Source organism: Chionomys nivalis, chromosome 24 (genome assembly GCF_950005125.1).
Source record: "Chionomys nivalis chromosome 24, mChiNiv1.1, whole genome shotgun sequence".
Classification (NCBI taxonomy): domain Eukaryota; kingdom Metazoa; phylum Chordata; class Mammalia; order Rodentia; family Cricetidae; genus Chionomys; species Chionomys nivalis.
The window spans coordinates 2,692,852-2,713,164 of NC_080109.1; the positions used below are offsets into that span (position 1 = coordinate 2,692,852).

General features: G+C 46.8%; 1 protein-coding gene across 4 annotated transcripts in view; it reads left to right on the top strand.

The window, feature by feature from the left end:
* Window positions 1-20,313, top strand: part of Trim2 (tripartite motif containing 2) — a 109,529-nt gene that overhangs the window by 45,233 nt on the left and 43,983 nt on the right. The window contains exon 1 of one of the 4 annotated variants that reach the window (XM_057756872.1): window positions 10,378-10,610. The exons of the other annotated variants lie outside the window; for them this stretch is intronic. Coding sequence (XP_057612855.1) covers window positions 10,608-10,610 — 3 coding nt within the window. The 5' untranslated portion in view covers window positions 10,378-10,607. Of the gene's footprint in view, window positions 1-10,377; window positions 10,611-20,313 lie in introns of those variants that run through there. 4 annotated transcript variants of the gene reach the window in all.

The following is a 20,313-nucleotide window of genomic DNA, read 5'->3' on the forward strand; positions in this document are numbered from 1 at the left end:
CCACAGGTCGAGAACCACTGGCCTGGAGGAGCCGGTAGACATAGCATTTGTGTTGGCGTCCATGCCAAGTGACACCCGAAACAAGCTGGCAAGCCACTCGGTTATCACAGCCTGGCAGAAGGCCTGCCAGTTCCCAGTCACTCAGTGTTTCAACGGGGGTGCCCCTCGCACACTAGAGAGGCACAACACATGGCCTTCGGGGCACATTTCCCAACATGGGCTCGAGCAGAGTCCAGTGAGGACAAAGGTGATGAATCCTGAAAGATCACACATGCCCTTACTGCAGCCAGCAAGGACATCAGAAAACTCCGGTGTGACCAGAAGGTCACTCACTAGTGTGATTGTGGGTGAACAGCCCCGAGACTGACTGTAAGAGTTACAGTGCCCTCAGAGGCTTCTAGGAAGGAATGGTGTCCTTAGTACATCTCCCCTATTGTCGTCAGTTATTGCCTATTCCTCCAGGACTCAACAGTTTATAAGAGCTCACTGCTATTTCAGAACACATAAAAAGCAGGAGAGATGTACAAGACTCGGAATATGGCTGAGGTAGGGCCCTGCCCTACCATGAATCCCTGGGTTCTCGCTCTATCAGTTTTAAAAACAGCGACTTACAAACGTTCAAATGATGCTTATTGCGCATTATGTCCAGTATTTACTTATGTCCAGGAATCACATGGACATGTCTGTGTATTCTAAAGCACACTTTATGGACTGCGTGTATTAGTTATTTTTGTTGTTGCTATGAGAAAAAACATCTGACCAAAGCAACTAAGGAACAAAGGGTTTACTTTGGCTCCTGGTTTAAGAGTTCACAATGGCGGGAGAGTCAGCAGCAGGAGCTGGAGGGGACTGGTCACACCTGCAATCAGGAAGGGGAGAGACACAAATGCCAGTGCTCCACTCTCTTTGTGTTTTTTACTCAGAGCAGGACCCAACCCGGGGGATTATACCACCCACATTCACAGTAGGTCTTCATTCCAGTTTAAATCCTTCTGGAAACCATCTCTGAGACCCGTCTGAAGGTGTGTTTCCATGGTGACCCTAAACCCAGTCAAGCTGACAGTGGCTATCAAGTGTCACTTAGATGAGCATGTTTTCTGTGAGCAGTGTGGAGACTGTTCCCACCCAGTCCGTGTCACTGTCAGAGAAGTCGGGCTGTCCTCGTAGCTGCCTAATGTCTCTTTCCCAACAGAGTCCATCTACAAAGACAGCTCAAAGGGTCTTTAGCAGATGGGCACTGGGTCATCTGACTGTTTCTGAAGGCAGTGACGGGTGACATTACCGTGGGTGATGTCCACGCAGGCAGGACACCCAGTCATTCTTCATGATGCAGTTTGGGGACCACCATAGTGCTGAGTTGCTATCTCACCCATGGAGGGGCATCCTGCCCCATGGAGTTATAAGCTGGGGAGGGCAATTGCTCTAACCAAGCAAACTGGCCATTGCAAACCGTGACATCTGTCATGAGGGATTCAAATAGTACGGCGTGATAGACACCAGTGACACAGAGGGCAGGATGGTCAGTATGGCCCCAGAAAGGAGGCCTCAGGTAAGGATGGGAACCTTACCCCAGGAGCTACCCTACTCCTCACAGACACCCCTTAATTTTGCTATGAACCAAAGATTGGAAGCTTCCTGTTTTAAACTTATGATCTCAGAGGTTTGTCTCAATGTCATGGGTCAGTTTGCTTCTAAAAAGTCAGACACAGTTGAGAGTGTGTGGAAGGGAGGCTCAGAATCTGGAGGCCACTGGGAGGCCAGCTTAATGGGGTGCTGGCGGAGCCCTGGCCATGCAGTAGAAAACAGAACTGGACTCTCCTCCTATAATGGGCAAGGTGAAATGAAGACCAGGCTCTCCTGTTTCTGTGTGCAAATAAACACATATGAATAGCGTTCTAAAGAACTTAGGAAATAACTTAGTCAAGCGCCTGCCAAAACAGCACACAGACCTAAGTTCTGATCCCCAGCACCCATGTGAAAAGCCAGGTGTGATGCTGTGGTCCTGTGTCCTGGTTCTGTGAAAGTGAAGATGGGAGGATCCCTGGAGGCCACTAGTCAACTATTCCAGACAGCAACATGAACGGTATTCAGGGGACCCTGTCCCACAAACTACGGTGGAAGCTTCAGTCCCAGCATTGAGGCAGAGACAATGGACCCTTGTAAGTTAGAAGGCAGCCTGGTCGACATAGTAAGTTCCAAGTCAACCAGAACAGTGAAACCTTGTGTCAAAAAGGGATGGGGGGAAGGGTCTAGACAGATTGTTTAGCAGTTAAGAATACTTGTGGTCCTTGTAGGGGACCTTGGTTTGGTTCCCAGCACCCACGTGGTGGCTCACAACTATCTATAACTCTAGTTCCAGGGATCCAATGCCTTCTTCTAACCTCCGCAGGCACCAGACACACATGCGGCACACATACATTTATCCAGGCAAGACACTCATACACATAAAATGAAATAAATCCAAAAGCAAATGGTAGAGAGTAACAAATGAAAACATAAGACATTAGCTTGTGGTCACCACATGCACACACTACATAGACGTAAATTCAAAAAGAAAGGAAGTTTAAAAATAAACAAGTTTTACCGTTTGGTGGTGCATACCTTTAATCCCATCACTCTGGAGGCAGAGGCAGGTGGATCTCTGTGAGTTCACACGGCCAGGCTGGTCTACAAAATGAGTTCCAGGACAGCCAGGGCTGTTACATAGAGAAACCCTGTCTTGAAAAACCAAAACACCAAAACAAACCAAAACAAAAAACCAACAACAATACAAGTAGGATGGAGGGACTGGGTTGTATAAGCTCGGTGATAAAGCTCATACCAAGGTCTTGAATTTAATCGCTAGCAGTTTGCAGCAATCCTGCCCAAAAGGGAAGAATACCGAAGTCCAATCAGATTGAGAGGGGGAGAACAAGATACCCAATAAAGTGATGCCTACCATCACATCTGTGTTTATCACTTCAACCTGTTCACTTTGCATTAAAAGGCTTCTACAGTCAGAACACCTGCTGACTAAGCCCATATACACACACACACACACACACACACACACTCCTGTTTCTGTCTGTGCTGGGTTTTTACAGACAAGGCTGTATTGAGGACTTAGCTTCTTAACTATAATGTCTTACGTCTTGTCTTTTTGCCTCTTTGCTATTCCCGGGAGTCTGCCTTCTCTGTGAATCCCCTTCTGACAGGATGTCGTGGTTTATTTTTCCTCTGCCCTTTGCCCGGTGTCTGGCCGAATCTTTGACCTTTGCATTCTACAGTCCTTTGTGCAGGGTTCCGGTTTCCCTGCTATCTTGGGAACTCCTGCTGTTTGCTGCAGCAGCCGTACTCACAAACCACCGTGAGCCATTAATTCCTCTAGTTGCCAGCTGCTGGGTGAGAGCCTTTTTCTGCTCTTCCACATAGTTTTCGCATCTCACTTAGCTCAAGGTTTGATTTATTTTTATTACTTCTATTGTTGAGAATTTTATGTCGATCTCTCATCAAAGTATTTAGGTTCCTTAGTGGTAGTGACCCTTGTAAGGCCTAGGAACAAATACCCTGAACATTACAGACACTAAATAAGGTTTGTTGGATAAAAGTGGGGAAGAGGACAGGATGTCACACAAAACAAAACAGGAAAACAAGAAGCAGAGAAAAGGTAGAAAGTCATCAAGGAAGGCTTGGGGTACCTCTGTATTTATTGGCCTTGGTCCCAGTGGCATGTCATGTCCCCAGGATTCACAGGCCCAGGAAGACACCTACTGACAGGTCCAGGAAGATACCATGCTATATTCAAGCCTGGTCCCTCTGCTGTGACCCAGCTGTTCTGCTTTCAGCCCCTGTGCCCTCCCCTCCCGTGGAACTGTGGCCTCCCGGCAGCAGGCCCAGACATACTTCTAACCTTTGAGGGTGCTGGGTAGGTCAGCCTTTGCTGCAATGCATCCATTCAGAAGAGGATATGGAAACAAATCATGAGAGCTCCAAGTCCAAAACCTATGACTGACATCAAAGGGCATAGCTTTGGCTCTGGAAAGAGACCAGAGGAGCCCTGCCTCCTCCAGTCTTTCCAGGAAGTCTGCTGGCGGGATTGGAGAGACGCTGGGGCCAGGCTCTCTCTAAATAGTGTAACAGTGGTAGTGAGCACCCTCCCTCCCTTCTTGAGGCTTGCCTGGCACTGGGATCTGTCTGAGGAGCCTCCAAGGTCACCTGTGTCCAAGTCTTGTGGTGGTAGTTGTGCTAAGTGTGTGGGGAGAAGCAGTGGAGGCTGGGGCCAGCCTGGTCCTGTGAAGTATGCAGAGAGGTCCCTTCTGCATGAGTCTGTCCACTCTCGTGTGTTAATTTTAATGAAATCAAAATGAAAACGGGGGGGGGGGCGGGGTCACACATTATTCTTTGGATAGTTGTTGCTGTTTATCCTATTGCATTAACAAGATCTCCCTAAATATCCTAGGCTGGTCTAGAACTCACTATGCTCACTGGACTCTTGATCCCCTGCCTCAGCTTTCTGAGTGCTGGGATTATAGGTGTATGCTACACAGCCAGCTTTAATCCGGTCTTACATCTAATAATCAAAAGTTTATTGAATCACATAAGTCCAGAAGTGTGAGTTCCTAAATAGACTCATAAATTAATAATAATAACAATAATAATTATTATTAATAATAATAATAGCTCATATGCTGACTGCTTAGTATTGGCCTTCTGGTTTTCCCCCTCTTGCTTGCTTAGCTCTCATTCTTATACAGCCTAGACCCACCTGCCTAGGGATGGCACCGCCCACAGTGGACTGGGTTCGTCTACATCAATTAGCAACCAAGAACCCTTCCCCGCCAGACAAGCTCACAGGTCAGTCTGATGGGGACAATTTCTCAATTGCCGTTCCCTCTTCCCAGGCGTTTCAAGTTGTCAACTGAGATCAGTCATCACGCTCTTATTATACTACTAAGGAAATGGAGACATAGGAGTAAGACTGTATGCCATCCTGATGGGCATGGTGACCTCTCTTCCTGTCTGATCTGACCTACTCAGAACAGGCATGACCCCTGCGTTTAGCGTACCCCTGTTGTATAAGCTACCCACCTGTTAGCTGCAGCCTCTTGGCGAGTAGATCCATCAGGCATCCACGGGGATCTTGGAACACACACCCCAAAATAAGGGACCTGCTCTAGAGCAAATCTGAGCCACGCCTTAATCAGAGTCACGTGCTGACATTCACATTAAGATTCAGACGGGTTGCTTCTGCTGCTGGTGGGGGTGGTAGCGGCCACAGCGGCGGCGCTCGCCCTTAATCTCAGCACTCTGGAGGCAGAGGCAGGGGGATCTCTGTGAGTTTGAGGCCAGCCTGGTGTAGAGAGTGAGTTCCAGGACAACCAGGGCTGTTACACAGAAAAACCCTGTCTTGGAAAAACAAAAACAAACAAACAAAAACAGAAAAGGAGGGAGGAAGAGAAGGGAGGGAGGAAGAGAAGGGAGGGAGGGAGAGGGAGGAAGGAAGAAGGAAGGAAGGAAGGAAGGAAGGAAGGAAGGAAAAGGAAAAAAGAAACATTTAGATAATGAAGACCCATAGACTGCTTAGAAAGATACTGTCCTTTCATGACAGACTTGAAGAGGCAGGTAGTGAGGATGAGAGGCAGGTCCTCCACTTATTCCCCTCAGACAAGGGGCTTTTTTTTTTTTTACCACCCCCTTCGGCTTAAATCACTGAGTTACTGGATGCCCAGTAAACTCAAGCCTGTTCCCCGCCAAAAGGCACTGTAAGTCTACAAGATCGGGAGCATCCACCTAAGCCTCTGGAACCCAGAGGGGCGGGAGACACCCGAGCCGCAGTGCCAGAAGGGAAAGGGCGTCAGCTGAGAACACAGGCGGTGCGGGATGTCCATCCAGGGCGATCCCAGTCACTCACAGTTCAGAATACTGTCCTCGCAGCCCTGCTTCCGCCGACCACGCCCATCCCCGCCACTTGCGTTGTTCTACAAAAACGTTTTAATTCCTTGTGAGGAATAAGATTAGCCAACGACATTCATCAAGGAGGGGAGAGGGAAAAAAATTTACAAGCAGAGCCATCACTATCTTGGAGAAGGACAACAGCTTGCTTTGACTGAAGCAGGGCTTGCTTCCTGGGGCGGGACCTGTTGCCATAGAAACGGGAGGCGTGGCCATGCAGAACCACGAAGTTCCTGGAGCTGTCAGATGAGGCGGTCTCTGAGATTTTTTTTTTTTTTCAACAGTAGAGCCCAGGAGGTGGGATTGGTTGCGTAATGCAGAGGAATGTGTGTCAGATTCTCTCTGATCCACACGCTGGTGTGAAGGCTCTTTATTGTGTGGACTGCAAGAGAAGAATGTCCTCAGGAGAAAGGCAGCCGCCCAGCGAGGCTGTCGGTTGCCTCTGACCCAGTCACCCGCTAGTGTCTCCTGCGGGCAGTCTGGGCTCCAGGGTGCCTCTGGGTGTGGCTAGCCGCGCCCACGTGGTTGCTGGGTAGGTCCCGGAGGCAAGGCCAGATTCTGGTTTTGGCTGGAGCTCTGGTTCAGCGGTTGAGTCCTTACTGGCAAGATACAAAGGCCCCAGGCTCCATCCCTGTACTAACAACCAGGGACTTCTGCTACCTTAAATTCAACCATTAAAATGAAAAGCATGACCGCTCATTTGTCTGGAGAAACAGTACCTCTGTGTGCATGTTAATGTCACAATGGATAAACTGTGCCTGGATAAACTGTGCCCATGTTTCCAAATGCATGCCCCATGCTTGTGGAAGCCAGAAGACAACCTCGCCTGTCCTTCAGATACCAGCACCTTGTTTTTTGAGACAGAATTTCTTGTTGGCCCCAGGCTCAGCCAACTAGGCTAGGATACCAGCAACGAGACTTGGGCATCCTCTTGACTTTTCCTGCACAGTGGGGTAACAAACACAGGCTGCTGTGACTGGATTTTTCTTTAAAAACAAAACAAAAACATGGGTTCTGGGGACCAAAGTCATGTCCCTGTACCCAGCCCAGCATGGATATCATCATCAGGAACCCAGTTAGTACTGGAGATTCCATTCCAACTGTGGGAAAAAGACATTCAGCTTTTAATTATACACAGCAAACAATGGTAGAAACCAAAGAGCAACTTCGTTTGTGTGCTTTTGCCTTTGGTATCCTCAGAGCAATACATAGAATGGGGCGGGTTAGACACGCCATTAGGACAGCTGTAAGTTCACTTACTGCGCCGTGTACAGAGAAGAGAGCTGAGGAAGATGAGTCACCTAGATGCACAGAGCTCACAGCCCCTTTCCCACCGTCTGTCTTCTTAGCTGTTGGAGGCTCACATGTTAGCCATTGCTCAGCACAAATAAGCCAATATGAGTGCTTCCCATTGAACTTAAACTCTAGAATTGTAAGGAAAGAATGTGGGGGAAATCTAGAGGACTCTCAGGCAATCCTGCATCAGCCTGGGCTTCGTGTTACCTCTTTACCCAATGTAGATGTTACAGGTTGAATTGCGTCCCCTTTGCCCAAAATGCATTGAGGTCCTAACCCTTGAGAGCTCTGTTTCTCTCATTTATTTTTCTGTGCCTGACACACCAGCTGGCACACAGTCATCTGTGAACTGGACACATCTTTAGCGGCAGTACCAACACCAGGCCAGTTCTGATGGGAGTTCTTGGGTTGGACAATTGTTTCTCACCATCGTTCTTCATGAGAGTTGGGCAATAATTCTCACAAGAGTTATTTGAAAGCAGAATGGAGTAGTGATAACACAGGGCAGTTTCTAAGCGTTCTGGTCTCAGGTTGCCCACTTTTCATTGGTTATATCCATGATGTCACTGACACAAATACCTCTTGAGCCAGCTGGCTTTGTTTGACTCTGGAATTGCCTGGTTACCCTCACTGCTCTTTCTTATCCACTAGGGGCGCCATGGCACAGATCACATCTACTCTATAGCAGCTACTCTTCCCTCAGCTGGGCACTTAACCTTTTGTAAACTTTAATCCATACTACAATAATCGTAATACTTGCTCCTACCTTTGGAGAGGTCTGGTTTGAAGTTCAAGGAGAAAATCTATGATGAAAGCCCTTTATAAATCATAAGTCGCTCATAAGATTTGCCTCTCTCGAATGGCCTCTGGCCCAATTATTTTTCATTTGTGAAATGAATATATTTACCTTGCATTGTATTCTGCCATGTATTGCTTTATAGGAAAATTTCATCATTCTGAGTCTTTTATGGAGTATCTACTATGGGACAAGCCTTGCATTGGGGCCTGGGAAGTTTGGGGTAAAAGAACCTCTCACAGCTTAACCAGGAATGCTACAGAACTTGCAAGAGTGGCTCCCGGACCCAAGATGAGAGGAGAGCATCTAGTAGCTGGGGGAGGAGTCAGAGGAGCCTCCCTAACAGGAGTGGTGACTTTGAAGGAATGAGAGGGAGTTGAGCAGGGGGAGGAGGTGGGGAAGATGTACATTCTTGCCAGTGGTGTGCCAGCCTGGGGAAGAGGATTTCCCAAAGGAGATGCTGTTGGCAACTTGTGTGGGACTCTCCCATGTACTGAAGGGTGTTTGGTACCCCTGTGCCTTGCACTAAATGTGAACAGTGCATCCACTTCTAACCTACTTTCTGTCTGTGTGGACCTCTTCTTGTAGGGAACTGGAATACAAATACATTTTTCTGTTTTAATTCATGACAATGAAATAATGTAAAGTATGTTACTATATGTCCAACCTTTCCCATTAAGCACATTTTCAAAGTTCATCCACCACAGCATATATCAGTATTATATTCTCTTTATTAATAGTATCCCATTATACAAGGTTAGAAATTTGCTATTTATTTATTTATTTATTTATTTATTATGGAGGCAGGGTTTCTCTGTGTTTCCCTGACTGTCCTGAAACTTGGTATGTAGACCAGGCTGGCCTTGAACTCAGTTATCTACCTACCTCTGCCTCCTGAGTGCTGGGATTAAAGGTGCCCACTGCCCACCTGTAATTATACATTCTTACCAGTTGGTGGATGCCATGGATGTCTCTGACTTGGGGCTGTTGTGAATAATGCTGCTTGTAACATTTGTGTGCAGGGTTTTATGTGGACATATTGCCTGCCTCAGACGTTTATAATGCAGTTAGGACCAATTCTTAAAACTACAAAGCCAGTTCCCCCTTTACCAGTTTACAAAGTCCCCTCCCTAAAGCCATTACTAAGATGTCTAACTTGATGGGTTAGGAAATGATGGTGAAGAAATCAGGCAGCAGGTAGGGCTTGGTCCTCGGTCTTATTGCTGGCTATTGTAGTTAAAGGAGGTGCACTTATTCGATTCTAAAATGAAATGCCCACAGTGGCATGTCCTGACATTTCCAAGACCTGTTGATGTCACTGGACTCTCAACTCCCTATCCCACTACATAACCTTCACTGACCTCTGTGGTCAAGGCCCTTTTAAGGGCTCAATGCAGTGCTTACCTGTATGGAAAGGGTGGGTGCCATCAAATATATAATCCTATTGTTTAAATAAAGAATTATTAGTGTTGCTCTTAAAGTCCAGCACAGAAAAGTATTGTCTGCCTCTATTGCTGTAAAGAGGATGGTTTTGAATTCTAATACATAAGGTTTTTGTTCTGCAGTATTTGTTACACTATAGAGACCTAAGTACTGTTAAATAGGTACTTGTTGGCCATTTTGTCCTCTTAATATTTTAAGTACATTTAATGACTTGATAGGAAATCAAGTTATGGACATAACGGTTTGTCAGGTTTCTCAATCCGTAGCTGAAAAGTTCATCACCAGAAACAGAATAGAGCCCGTTTTCCCCGAATCAGAGTATGTGCCAACTATTATTTATTTTTCTCCCTTAATGATTAGAACTGTAAGACACAGAGAAATGGCCTCTGTATTGTCTGACTTGGTGAACTGCATTGCACAGACCTTTTCCTGGGAGATGCATTGGGTGGGGTGGGTAGAAGGGGCCGTGGAACCGAGGTGATTCTGCTTTTTAAATATCTGCCTTCTTTCAAGCTACCTGCAGCATGTAAAGAAACAGACTTCAGTTTAGCTGATGAAATTGCATGCTGTCACACCTACTAAGACGCTCCTCCAAATCTGAACTTTTCATCGATTCTCAAATCTATTCTTCCTACCTCAGCACTGGCTTATACGACCAGCGTAGTTTCTGATTCGGAATGCTCTTGGGTGGGTACCCGTCTTGTCTGCACGCTGGGAGACTGGTGCTCCCCACACCTCCTGGGGTTAATCCTGCGGTCGGATTTGGGGATGGAGCCTGGCAGCCTCGCACTGGAGCACGCTAGCAGCTGACTGCTGACTCAGAGGGGAAAGCCAGCCACCCGCGAATCTCTTTGCTGCTCGCTGCTGCATCCCTATCCCACAATCCCTTGCTGCAGTGTGGCTTGCTGCAGTCTTTTCAACAGACGCTGAGAAAAAAGATGTCCTGTAAGATAAAGATTGATTGGTCTGAATTCGGAAGGGGGTCTCCTACTTGTTAATGACCCAGAAACATTCCTGCCGACTTTCCTGAGCCTTCTCTCGTTTCCTCCGTTTTATTCTCTTCCTCTGTCTTGTTCATGAGCTGGCACGTCTCTACTTAGAGCAGAAGATAATGCTGGGCTTCTGATGATGGCTGCATTGCATGGTAGGGAATTTTAACCGGTCTGTTTGCATGGTGCTTCCTAACTTGAGATGGTAGCAGGACTGTGCATTGTTCTTTTGGGTGGCGGGGCTGCAGCAGAGACAGCCTAGAGGGGATGTCTTTCTTTACCTCGCTGACTTTTCTGTTTATCGGGAGAGATGGGTAGGTCCTCGGTGTTCTGGTTGCTTGCCGTTATTTCTGGGGATAACTGCTCGTACTTTCTTCGCTTCCTTTTCGTGGTGATGCTGCATGCTCCTTAATCACAAAATAAGGGAAGAGCCTACTCTGCCTAAACAAAAGCATCAAATTAACTGTGGGGAGAAAGCTATTGTGAACGGCTTAGATTTTTATCCTCATTTATCGCTATTTTAGTGTTGTCTTGGTTTATTTCAAGTAGAATTACACTTCCTGCATCTTGATGTCGGGATGAAGTATAGAATTTGCAGGATTCCTTCCTGGGTACTCCTAGGTGGAGGATGTGCGTTTCCACCCTTCCCCCACCCGGCTGTCTGCCCTGGGCTGAGCTCCTTGCCTCCGAGTTGCCATTGGAAACACATTCATTCATAATGCATGACTCGACCCCCTGGATTCTAGATGCCACTGAGAGTGGCAAACACACATCATCAAATACTTCTTTCTGACAAATTTTCCTGCTATGGAAGTCCAATCAATTCTGGGTGGAGCTCAATGGAAGAACTACACAGAAGGAGAGAAATCCCTGGGTTGGCCCTTAGTTCTGCTTCCTCGAATCATGGGTAATTTTTGTATCAGTTTTTTTTCCCTGCAAGAATGCCCCACCCTGACATTAATCCTCGTTGTACAGCAATAGGAAAGCCAGTAGGAAGGCTATTTGTTTCCAACTAAAAATTGAATGTTGAATGAATGAATTCTGGAACCAAAAGAAAATATTTGTGCCAGAAGAAAGGATGGGTTAAGTGTCACAGCTTCCAAGATACAGACTCAGAATGAGGCATTTGGAAGCTGCCGGTTTTTCTGCTTTATTCTCCACAAGTAAATCGTTAGAGGTTTTAAACGCTGTAATACAGAGAGAGCTGTTTGTTTGCTCAGATCCCTAAGCTGAATTCTGCATCGCGCAGTGTGAAAGTGATTTCCAAAGGACTCCCCTTGTTTTTAGGCAGGTGCTTTGCTAGTGCTGTCCTGACCCACTGTCCTGTTAAATAATTCAGGCCGCGGGGGGGCCAGGCGGCAAGCACACAATGAAAAGTTTCACGTGTGCTGTGGCATGGAGAAGCTCCTGGAGCCTAGCACTCCAGCCATCCCTGACAGCCCTTCCTGGCCCTCTGAAGAGTTCTTCTGAAAACACAAGCGATTTGCATTGCAATGATTGTGAGACAATGTAAAAAAAGCTCCCTGACAGATCCATTGATGAATCACCATATTTAACCCACACATTTTAAAAAACAGACTGGTGGGCCTATGCACCTTTTCACCTTCTATGAATGTTATAATCCTAAAATAGCTTAATTTTTTTAAATGTGGGACAACAAAAGATTAATGGATGCTATGGGTTATGGAACAAAGTAAAAAAACACTTATTCTTTGTCTCAAAAATGAAAATACCCTTCATTTGGGTAGCTTTTAACATTGATTTGTCTAAATTCAACATTCTTATTGGCTTGTGTTGCATAGAAACCCTAAATGGGAAGCCATTTTTTTAAATTACCAAAGCTAAAAATTTAAGAATCTCTTTGCCTCTTTTCATTATTTCTCTGATAAGACTAATGTGCACTGACCAAATGTTTTTATATGTTAAAACATATAGAAGATAAAGAAATATTTTAGGTTTCTTTAAAAATGCTGCAAATTATCTTTGTCTGCATGCTAGAGAGGGGGATGGGGGATGACTGTGTGTGAACCCCTGCCTTGTTGAGGACCCAACCCAGGCCATGTGCTTGCCAGACAGGCACTCTTAGAACAACGCCCCCAGCCTGGGCCTGGTTTGTTTCTTCAAAAGTCGACTGCTTCTCAGTTGTATCAGAGTGATTTACTTGAGCACATCTGTAGTGGCTTTAAAAAGACGCTTGGCTGCAGTCTGTCTCATTCCTACCACGGGAGGTCAGAGCACAGTTTGCTCCACAGTCAGCGGCCAGTAGGGCTTTCTGAGTCTTTCTATTGTGTGAGTTGTCTGAATTCAATGGATCAGGTACCCCCTGAAACTGGGAGCCTTGCCTTAGAACTGAAAGTGAGGGGTGTGGGGAGCCAAGTTTTCAAATAGCATCACTTGAAGAAGCCACGTGTTGCGACTTTTTCTATGCCAATCTTCCCGGCCACTTCTCGGCCTTGTTCTGCCTCCAGTTTGGAGATCTTCCCTTTCTTCATTGATCCCTTTTTATCCTTTTTCTTGAGACTTATTACCAAAGACAACACTTACTCTGACTAAGAGCAGAAACAACATGCTTCCTATGCACCAGAGGTAAGGGAGGGTTATTGTCACACAGGCTTACGTTTTGGGGGAGTTCTAAGGTGAAATTCTTTTCTCCCTTTCTGTCAGTCCCTCCCAGCTCACAGAAGGGGTCCCCAGTTCCTTAGCAACATGGCTGCTCCCTGCTCTTCTTGTGGATGTAGAACACTCAGCTGCTTTGTGTAATCCCCAGAGGAAGCCTAGGGGAGCCGTGGCACAGTGATGGATGTGGGGAGAAGAGACCCCACTCATCTCAATTGTCCCAGGGCATCACAACGTAAATACCAATTAGCTCAGCCACTTAGCTCTCCTCACGCAGACAGACTCAGTCTTTTGGAGCCTTGAGAGTTCAAAGCAAAGCTTCAGGGAGTGAGGGCTTGAGGAGTTCAGCTTAGAAATAAACTTCCATATGGAAAAGCCAGTGCATCGAGGGAGGCTGTCATCCATCCATCCCTGGCCGAGGGAGCAGGGCTTTGAGGAGCTTGGGCACACCTTTGCCTGGAGACAGGCTGAAGTCAGAGGAGAGGCGCTCAGCCTTCAAACATGCGTGCGCTCTCTCTCTCTCTCTCTCTCTCTCTCTCTCTCTCTCTTCTCTCTCTCCTCTCTCTCTCTGTCTCTTTCTCCTCTCTCTCTCTCTCTGTCTCTCTGTCTCTCTCTCTGTCACACACACACACATACACACACACACACACACACACACACATGAAAGAAAGGATCTTGCCTTCTAATTTACAGAGTGGCTCCCCTGGGATCAGGCAGGCTTGATTGAACTGAAATTGGGTCACCCTGTTTTCACTTTGCAGGAAGACTGCCCTCTTTCTTCCCGCTGAGTCATCAGTAACAGTTCAAACTCAAGTGTAGATGAATGGCTAGGCTCCTAACTCAGTCCAAAGATCCTACTTGGTGGGGGGAGATACTGTGTGCATGCATATGCCTGCATGCGTACCTGTGTGTAGAGACCAGAGGTCGGTGTCTTCTTTGACACGGGGTCACCAGCTTGGCTAGCCTGGCCTGTGTGTCAATGGTTCAGCGTTCTGCTTGTCTCTGTCCGCTACATCCAGGATTACAGCCATTGCTGCCACACCCGGCTTCTGGCTTTTTCTAGGGATTGAACTTGGGTCCTCTTGCTTACATGGCAAACTCTTTCCCAGCCCCTGAAACACCTGTCCTTTAAATGCCGCTGCACCTGTGCCTTGAGCTCCAGGTGTCACCTGCCCCCATGGAACATATCTTGAATTATAGTAATGAATTCATTATTTCTTTTCTATAAACATAAGATTTTTGATCTACTGGAGAAACTGATTTTTTTTTTTGTCCTGTCCTCACTGTCATCATTAACTGAAGAACTTTTTAAAAATGTTAGCACATTATTAAATAAACTCAACAGAGAGGTCCGAAGATAAATACTGGGCCAGGACTGCGACAAACCTAGCCTCTCGAGACGGAGGTAGAGTTAGGCATGAAAATGGACGCCTGTAGCATTGGCCGTCAGGAGGCTGAGTCAGGAAGGTAATGGGTTTGAGACCAATCTGCGCTACACAGTGAGACCTTGTTTGAGAAAGAGAAGTGGAGTTCTGTACCATGGGGGGGGGGGGTTGAATAAATTATGCCACAATTTACAAATCACAGGCTCCGTCTTCCCTGGCCAGCCTGCCAGTCCGGGCTCGCTGCCTCCCTTCTAGGCTTTTTCCTTCCATTCTCCCGCTACTTTTCCCGGTGCTGGTATCAGCAGCAACCCCGGACGCTTTTCCAGTCTGAATGGTATAATTTGGGGCGGGAAGTGTGGTCTGAATCTCGGATTTGCAGCTGCAGCATTCTCTCTCATTTCATCTACTGTCAATTCCACCCCATTTGGTGGTAACTCCCACAAAGTCGGAGGAGACTACAGCGAGCGAGCCAGGGAAGCCATGAGAGCTGTAGTGAGGGAAGAAATGCTGGGGCAGGATTTTCTGCTCAAGGACTGTTTCCTGTTTGCCGCGTTGCTTTCCCCACAACATACCATGTTTAGCTGGCAAAACCACCCTTAATGAGGGCCGTCTGTGCCAAGGCTTAGGCTGTTGACTGTTGTGCCTATGTGTCCTCAGTGGTTTTCCAGCTCTTCCTCTGAATGTGAGCATGTATAAATATGTTGCTGACGCTCATCCTCTGGATGATAACACGTGTTGGAGAGCTTTAGACTGTCACACCGGGAGGCAGGCAACGCTGATGCCAATGGCAGTATTCACAACAAACACGCTTTGTCACAGAACCTAGCTTCTTTTTCCAACTGTCATGCTCTAGTCCACCAGGAGCCTACTCTGTTTATTCAGAAACCAGTGACGGTGAAGTACCAGGCACACACAGTCCTAGTTTCTGGGATGAGGGGAGCGTACAGACTCACTCACATTGCTCGTCTTACACGTCAGGGTGAGGTGGTAGTGCCGGGGTGGGGAGATAAGAGAGCGACATAAACAAATTGCAATGCAGTAAATACTGTATCAGAAGGGGTTTCAGCCAGGTCTTTCCTGTGGCAGAACTGCCGTAGACTAGGGGGCTTTCAACAGTTGTTCCTTCCAGTTCTGGAGGTTAGAAGTCCAAGCACAGGGAACCAAGACAGCAGGTTTCTGGAGAGAGCCGTCCTCCAGCTTTGCAGACAGATGGCCGTCCCTTTATGCTCTCCTCACATGGAGAGAGATGGGTGGAGAAGGAGCAGCATGCTTCCCTCATGCCAGGAAGCACAGTGGGAAAAATGCCATCAGCCTGCATGGGTTGAGGAATATGTCCAGAACAGGCAACCTTTAGCTAGAGTGTTGCGGTGATCAGTTCCTTGATTAGAAAAGCAGTACTGACTTTGATTCTGGCCTGGCCTCCTTTCTCATCTGGGTCTCTGAAGTGTCAAGACCATTTCTACCCACATAGACAGCCGAAATCTGCGGGATAATGAGGATGGGAAACTATACTGCTCAGCTCAGATCCCATCCTTAGGGCTCCATCCTCACGGCCTAATTCTCTGCCACAAATGATCACAGTCTTCAAGTACATTATGGGCTACGGCTTCAACATATGGAGGGAGGGTGCTGCTGCACAAACATGGGGTCCATAAGAGAAAATAGATGTTTATGGAGCCCCATGTGGGGTTTTAAACCTCGTGATCAGATTGAGTAGGAGACTCCCAAACAAAGCAGTAGGGAGTGGGGTCAGGGGAAGGGGGAGCAGGGGTAGGGTGAAAGGGCCTCAGGAACACTTGTTTGGTTTTCATAGAAAAGCTCTTCTAGGTGATAAATATCAACCTCTGTCTAGTGCGGACTGTATCATATAAAAATGACTTTTGACCAGGTGTAGTGTCCTCTAACCCCAGGACTTGGAACATAGAGGGAGGAGGATTTTGAGAGCCTGCATTGCATAGCAAGGCCCAGTTTCAAGAAGAAAGGCTCTTCTGCCTTCACCTCCATTGGCCTTTTGCCAATGGGTGTGCCATCAGCTCTCCCTGGCTCCACGGATGGTTTCTTCCACTTAACCCTGCTGTCTCCAGCAGAAGAGCCGTTCTGTCTCTGATCTTCACTCCCCTGCACTGATTTCGGTCACATCCATGGGTAGAAAGGGTTATCCACCATTTGGAAGCCCAGATAGGGAGGGACATCCCAGGAGAACGTAGTTAGGTATTCACCGTTGGCAGTGCCCAAGCCCTTGATTAAAGACTGCTGCCTCCTCGCAATGGTGCCCCACCACCACGATCTCTGGCTCACGCTGTGCTTGAGCTCTCCCAAGCACATTGTCCCTTTAGGAGCAGTGAAACGCTTTCCGGTAGAGCACATCCAGAAGGATTCCCGGAAGCGTTCTTATCCTGGCAAACTCGGGGGTCCTTGGGGCTTGGAAAGCTTTTGTGCTGATCGTGGGAGTTCTGAAGAGCAAGCTGTCTTCAAGAGGTCACTTGTGACAGATCTGCAGCCCTGCCATGACTTTCAGTCAGTGTTAATGAGTAGGCATAATTAATGCACCATGCGAATGAACATACTAACACAGACATTGCCACTCACCAAAATAATTACCATAGAATTAGAACCAAATGCTTTCTCTTACGTTTTAGAGTATAAGAATGTCGGCTTAACAAATTTTATTCAGTTAATATATATCATTTGGTTAAAACAAGGTTTTTGTTTTTTTTTTAAGTCGCTTAAATATCTGCGTTCTCTCCCCACCATCCCTTCTTTTTGCTGTTGTGAGCCAGCATGGTCCTGTGAAAAACATCAGACGTGTTCAAGGGCAAGTGCGGTGGCTCAGCGGGTACATGCTCTGCTGCCAAGCCTTAGCAGGTCCCCGAGACCCACTCAGTGGCAGGAGAGAAGCCGCTCACAAAAGTTATCCTCTGCCCCCCTGTGTGCTTGCTGCTGCACCGTAGCCCCTGCGCCCCAACACAAACGGATACATAGATGCGACTTTGAACTTTTAAAGCTATTCAAAATAAATGTTAACTGGCTTTTCAAAAAGATTTATCTATTTTGCTTTTATGTGCATGAGTGTTCTGCCTGCATGTATATCTGTGTACCACGTGTGTGCCCTGGAAGCCAGAGGAGGTGTCAGACCCCCTGGAAGTGAAGTTACTATTGTAAGCTGTCCTGTGGGTTCTGGGATCTGAAGCCAGGCTTCTGCAAGACCAGTAAGAGTTTGTGACTGCTGAGCTATTCCTCAAGCCCCTGTCTAACGACAGAATGTGTGGGAGTAAGGGAACCAAACCTTAGATCGAGTGCTGAGTATGTTCTCTCACTGAGCCACATCTCCAGCCAGACTGTCATTAAAATAATAATAATAATAATACCCGAACCCTTAGTGAATTTTTGTTCAAGAACTGGGTCGATTTCTCATAGGCAACTTTTACTGCCACGGAAGAGAGCGCGCCGCCATTGTTGCGACACACACGAACGTTACCCTTGTTTAAGATTAGCTACCAGACGCCCATCAGAAGAGGCAGAAAACCTGAAACCTGAGCTTCCCACCCCACTGATTTTCCTTGATGACCTTGCGCAGGTCATTTAGACCTCAGCTTTGGTTTCCTTGTCCCTGAGACAGACAAAGCTTTCCTTCACTAGTCTGATGTCATAGGGATGTGGTCCAGCTCCCGAGAGATGAACCGCCCTTCAGCCCATCAGTGAAGATCTATCTCTAGCTCTTCAGGGACTACTCTACAGAAAGTCTGGCCGCCCATGCCGGCCTATCAGATATTCCCACCTACACTGCCTCACCATGCAGGGAGCTCTGACTGGAGGTGGTACTCCTGCCTGACAGATGCTTCACAAACACCGTTCGCTAATCATATTCCCTTATAAACCTGTCATGTGTGTGACTCTGTTAGAACGGATCTTGGCGGGATTTTATTTTTTAATTTTATTTTTAAATAAAATGTAATTATGCCATTTCCTCTGCTCCTTCTCCTCCTCCCCCTTTCTATGACCTTCCTTTCAAATGCATAGCCTCTTTTTCTCTAATTATTATTGTCATAACTACATAAAAATATACTAGACAGTGCAAGTGTAACACCCAATGTGAAACCCCACAGCTTCAGAATGCCTGTTCTAACTATGTAGAAGTTTATTGAGATGTGTAGACTTTGGATCTGGTAAATGTTGGTGTGTGGTATTTATTTTGTTTGCACATCTTTAGTAAGTATAATATTAAAATAAATAGAAAATTATTGTCATATCCATATAAAATGAATAATATATAGTTACAACATACTGAGCTCATTAGTATTGCCTGTATGTAAATGTTTTTAGGGTTGGCCACTTAGATTGGGAAGAGCCAGAGCTTTCTTAATAAAAGGTGAACTACTACTTGGGACTGGATTTTGTAAGAACTCTGACTTTCTTCCAGAAGAGTGGGATTTGGTTCTCAGCATCCACATGATTGCTCTGTAACTCCAGTTGCAGGGGATGTGACACCCTCTTCTGGCTTCTTCCGACAGCAGACGTGCGTGGAGTGTACACACGTGCGTGCAGGCGGAACATTCATATACACGGAATAAAAACACATAGTTGTCTAAAGCAGAAGCCAAAGTGCATCTGACAACATTGGTTGTTTGGTGCGGCATAAGAGTCAGCGCCCGGGTTTGGAAGAGAGCGGCTCCCACAGAAAGCCCAGGGCTTTGATGTCGTAAATACGCCGTGGGTCCCAGCTTCAGACACAGGTCACAGACCAAGGTCTAGTGTCAGATGTAAGCTAAGTTTCAAAAGCAAAGTCTCGTCAAAGCACAAGGTCAGAGCGGTGAGCAGCTCAGGAGGAGGAAAGGCGTTAAGTTTCGGAGACGCATTTGCTGTTCACCCCCTAGGATGTGTGTGTGTCTGTCTCATACATAGAATACGTTTTTCATTTTTATTATGTTGAAGATTAATTAGCTTCTGTCTGTCCTCCCTCCCACCCTTCCTTCTATCTTTGGTAGAGTATTTCCCTTGAGAACAAGAGGCCTGTGAGCACTCTATCAAGTATTTAGGAAACTGAAAAGTGAATTTCAGAACCCTTGCTAACTTTTTGAGATAGGAGCCAGAAACTTTGAGGTGCTGGCCCAAGCTGGGACTGTTATAACCTCCTGCCCAGGGGACTCTGCTTTCCTCTCCGCGGTCTTTGTCACACACGGTCCCTCAAGTGCACACTGGAAGCTTCCTCTGCATTCACTTCTCTTTCCCTTCAAAGCCCAGAAGTGGGGCTCTTTCTTTAAGATTACAGGACTTGCCTCTGCTTTAGTCTGCTCTGTTACTAGATAGCACAGTTTGATAACTCCTGGTCATTGTGAGGGACTGAGAAAGGGAAAGGGGGCTGGGCTCTGGGAAATGAGAGGGAAGCCTGGGTCTGCCAGCTTGGTCAGGCACGTTTTGCTATGGAGCCCATCTCCATGCAGCCACAGTCCCCGAGAGCCTTCCCCACACTTCAGTTCTGAGGGAGAAATGTCCTTTACGGAAGGAAAATTCGTGTCCCTTGTAGACAAGAAGTGTTTGCTGTTGTTAAAATGCCCAAGTCTGGTCACCTCCTGGGGTTTTCACCTCTTTCCTCTGAAAACTTCTGAATATGTAGAGTTAAGAACGCTAGTAAATGAACAAACAAACAAACCAACAAAGCCGTACAGGACTGGATAGACGACTCAGGGGTAAAGGAGCTTCCTGCCAGTGCTGAGGACCTGTGTCCAACCACTGGATCCATGTGGTTCACACAAGTTTGTCCCCTGACCTTCACATGTGCCGTGGCGTGCCCACACACAGACGCACAAACAAAACGAGTGTTAAAAACAATTCGCACCAGTACAATCTGTATAACTTT